At 59.5% G+C, this 4,280-nt stretch overlaps 1 protein-coding gene across 1 annotated transcript in view; it reads right to left on the bottom strand.

Annotated features, from left to right (window-relative positions):
• The window catches only part of LOC104124068 (RNA-binding protein MEX3A), a 25,083-nt gene extending 24,303 nt beyond the window's left edge, over positions 1-780 (bottom strand). Inside the window, exon 1 of the mRNA XM_009636376.1 lies at positions 576-780. Within this exon, the coding sequence (XP_009634671.1) occupies positions 576-780 (205 nt within the window). The remainder of the gene's footprint in view (positions 1-575) is intronic.
• Between the last annotated feature and the right edge of the window lie 3,500 nt (positions 781-4,280).

The raw sequence follows: 4,280 nt of genomic DNA, 5'->3' as shown, positions 1-4,280 counted from the left end.
TCGCGGGAGGGTTTAAAAGCCGGGCAGAGGCGGTGCTTAGGGACAGGGTTTAGTGGTGGGATGGCAGGGGTAGGGGAACGGTTGGGCTGGAGGAGCTTAAAAGGCTTTTCCAACCCAAACGATTCCGTGATTCTATGATTCTGTGACTTGGGTGTCCCTGCGTGGAGTGGAAGATCAATGCCTCATCCCCGCTGCCTGCGCCGCGGAACGGTGCCACTGCTTCTTCACCCCGCGCTCTCAACACACAAAGTTCAATAGGTGTAAAAGGCAATATTTTTTTCCCTTTTTGTTGTAACCAAAGCCTTTTATAAATCCCAGGCAGCAGTTGCGGGCACGATCCTTAAGTTTTTCACGTCTTTATAAGCAGTTTGACCAAAATCCTACAGCGTGGCACGGTCCGGCAGAGCAAAGGTCCTGGTTTTTCTCCTCCGGACGAGCGCTATCACCCTAATTTTGCACAGGAGCACCTTTCTCTTTCTCCCTCCCTTGCTTTTCCCCATCACATTCTGCAAGGGGTTGCTCTACGTTGGTGCCGGGGGTGAGGGAAGTCATTACCTTGCACGTGAAGTCATTACGTTGCACGTGATGCCTCCTTTCCAGGGATGCTTTAATCATCCCATCGTACACCGGCGCTCTTCCTCTCTCGCTACTAATTTTAGTCGCCTGGGGGAAGCGGCAGCCCGGCGCTGGCGGGGCGGGACGGAGGCTGAGCCGTGCGGATCCGTTGCCATCACTGCGACGCACCTCGCTCCTCCGCGACGCCGCTCCGGCATCCGGCATGGCGCAGCAGCCTGGATACCAGGCCTGGATGGGGAAAAGCCCAAAGACCCTATCTTGGGTGGCTTTTTTAGATGATTTGAAGTGGGTCCTGCAAGCCCCGGGATGGACGAGGCCTCTCCAGAGGCTCAGCGCTGGCGGTGGGGACCTGCTTTTCCAAAAAGCTCAGCTCTCAGGCAAGCACCTAAAGCAAGGCCAAGGTTTTCCCGGAGCGTTTGCAGAATCCTGCGGGAGCGCTGAGCAATTTTGAGCGAGCTGGTCCTCGCTACTGCCGTGCAAAGAAGCCCTTGCCAGCCAGCTGCCGTCAGCAAAGGGTCCTCTCGGCACAAACGAGCAGGCGGCGCTGCCGGGTCTTTGCATTTATTTGCTCTCTGCCATTCCGGATCCTTTTGGAAGCATCTCACAGCTTGGAGAGGGGGCATTTTTCGCAGGGCTTCTGGAGCCAGGCAAAGCCATGCCTGATCCCAGGGCTTGCGTCTTGGTCTGAACCTGTTGACCAGCCTCAACCAAGCCTGGCAGAAGGATGGGGGCCTCGGGGACACCAAATTCCTCGAGTTTTGTGCAAAGCGATGGCTCTGCTTTGGAGACAGCCCCGTCAGGCCAGGCTGCTCCACTGGGTAGGGGATCCACGTGGGATTCCTGCTCCACCTCCAGCTCCAGGAGCAGCTCTGTTGCACATACAACTGATTCGGTTGGACTTGATGATCTTAAAGGTCTTTTCCAACCAAAGCGATTCCATGATTCTATGATTCTTCGCCACCGCCAAGTCCCTCAGGGCTCAGCCTTGCACCGCTTCGCTCTGGATGCTGCTCTCCGTGATGGAGGTTCAGGAGCGGGACACAAAGGGCTGGGAGTGGGACATGAAGGGCTGGGAGTGAGACATGAAGGGCCGGGAATGGGACACGAAGGGCCGGGAATGGGACACGAAGGGCCGGGAGTGGGACACAAAGCGTTGGGAGTGGGACATGAAGGGCTGGGAGTGGGACACGAAGGGCGGGGAATGGGACACGAAGGGCCGGGAATGGGACACGAAGGGCCGGGAGTGGGACACAAAGCGTTGGGAGTGGGACATGAAGGGCTGGGACGAAGGGCGGGGAGTGGGACACGAAGGGCCGGGAATGGGACACGAAGGGCCGGGAGTGGGACACAAAGCGTTGGGAGTGGGACACGAAGGGCTGGGAATGGGACACGAAGGGCCGGGAGTGGGACACAAAGGGCTGTGAGTGGGACACAAAGGGTTGGGAGTGGGACACGAAGGGCCGGGAGTGGGACGCGAAGGGCTGGGAATGGGACATGAAGGGCTGGGAATGGGACACGAAGGACCAGGAGCGGGACACGAAGGACCAGGAGCGGGACACAAAGCGTTGGGAGTGGGACATGAAGGGCTGGGAATGGGACATGAAAGGCCGGGAGAGGGACATGGAGGGCTGGGAATGGGACACGAAGGGCTGGGAGCGGGACACAAAGGGTTGGGAGCAGGATGTGAAGGGCTGGGAGCGGAGCACGAAGGGCTGGGAGCGGGACATGAAGGGCTGGGAGCAGGACATAAAGGTCTGGGAGCGGGACACGAAGGTCTGGGAGTGGGACACGAAGGGCTGGGAGCAGGACACGAAGGGCTGGGAATGGACACGAAGGGCCGGCGCGTGCGAGGCAGAGCAGAGCCATCCTGGCCTGGCTGGGGAGCGGGGGGGAGAACCACAGAGCTGCAGGGACCTGTGGATCCTTGGGATTTTCAAGATCTTTTCCAACTGGAACGATTCAATGGTTCTATGGTGTCACAAGTGGCCGTGCCCCCGTCTGTGGGGTTTGCTCCCTGGAGAGTGGGGAGACGGCGAGGGCATCGCTAAGACGGGGAAAAATAAGAGCTCAGAGGAGCGAATTTGAGGACATTCATGGTTTCTTGGGTTCCACTCGCCTCCATCTTCCAGGGGTTAAGGATCCTGACAATACCTCTGGAAGAATTGGAAGAACAAGGGCTGTGTCCAGCCGGGCTGCGGGCACCCGGCCTCGACCCATCTCGCTTTTGCCCACAGGTTATTCCCAAGGGCGCTGGAGCCTGCCGGGGCGGGGGGCAAACCGTGCGGCGCAGCAGAATCCGGCCCTGAGCCAATTTAACCCTTCTTCTTATCAGTCTAGACATCCTCATTATCCAGATAAATGTCTGATCCCTCGCTGAATCCCGCTAAGCTCCCGCCTTGACGGCGCTGAACGCGGAGGGCACTCGCCCTAACCCGGGACTCGGCTTCGGGTGAGAGATCCTGCCCCCGGCCCCGGATCCTGCGCTGGGAGCAGGTCGCGGAGCCAGCATCTATTATTAAGAGCGCTTTACCAATTACAAGTCATTACTAACGCCTTTATTACTATTATTTAATAGAGGGTGTTAATTATTATTATTATTCATTTGCTTTAAAAGAAGCGTTGCCGTAGCAACGGGGAGACGTGCGCTGCTTTTCAGGCACGTCAAGTGGACACGTTCCCAAACCTCCTCCAAAATGGGCTGGCAGCCTGCCGCGGGGCAGGGTGGCCTGGGAGGGAGCTGGGACCCCGTCGTCGCTGCGCTGAGATCCCCGGGCGGGCTGGGACCGGCTGGGACATGCGGAGAAGGCGGCGGCATCGTCTCTGTCACGGGAAGGTCCCTTGTGCCGTTAAAAAGTTCCTGCTGGACGCAGACTTTGCGCCTCGACGTCGAGGATCCTCTGGGAGAGCAGAGTCGGCGCGGTGACGTTGGTGTGACACCCGGGAATGAAGGCGCCCGCTGTTAATGATTGCGCTGCTGCGTGCCCCGGACTCCAGGGCTTCCTGAGAAAGCGCCTTGTCTCCTTTTCTATTTTCCAACCAGCTGCAGAAAGGACCGGGGCTTTGAAGTTAGGCAGAAATCCAGCCGATCTGGCGTTACCCGGCTGCGGGATGCCGAATCCCCCGGCTGATGCTGGAGAGGTCTGCGGCGAGGGGAGGAGGCTCGGAGCCGCGATGGTTCCTGGGGGCGAAGGGCCGTGCACGCTGCCCCGACGCCACCTCCCCGGTGGCAGGCGGTAGACGGGCTCCTCGAGGGGTGGATTCAAGGCATCGCACGTTTGCCGAGGCTGGGAAGGGAACCCAGGCACAGCAGCTTCCTCCTGGCTTTGCAGATGAGGTTTAAACGCCGCCGCCGTGGTTCAAGTCCCTTGTCCAAGTCCTGCTCCCGCCGTAGCCAGCTTTTGTTCATCTCGTGTGGAGCGAGGCCATCCCAGGATGGATGTCCCTGGGGCTGGAGCTGTGAGCGGGGTCAACAGGACCACGGACGCCAGCGGTGGTGGAGATATCGGTGTGGTGGGGCTGGAGCTGCCCTGGTGGCCAAGAAGGCCAAGGGCATCCTGGGGTACATCAAGAGGAGCGTGGCCAGCAGGGCCAGGGAGGTTCTCCTCCCCCTCTGCTCTGCCCCAGTCAGACCCCACCTGGAGCACTGGGTCCAGTTCTGGGCTCCCCAGTTCAAGAAAGATGAGGAACTCCTGGAGAGAGTCCAG

This window comes from Egretta garzetta, unplaced genomic scaffold (genome assembly GCF_000687185.1).
Source record: "Egretta garzetta isolate BGI_Z169 unplaced genomic scaffold, ASM68718v1 scaffold490, whole genome shotgun sequence".
NCBI classification, from domain to species: Eukaryota; Metazoa; Chordata; class Aves; order Pelecaniformes; family Ardeidae; genus Egretta; species Egretta garzetta.
Note: the sequence above shows the minus strand (reverse complement) of the source record. Positions and strands in the feature narration are given on the sequence as shown.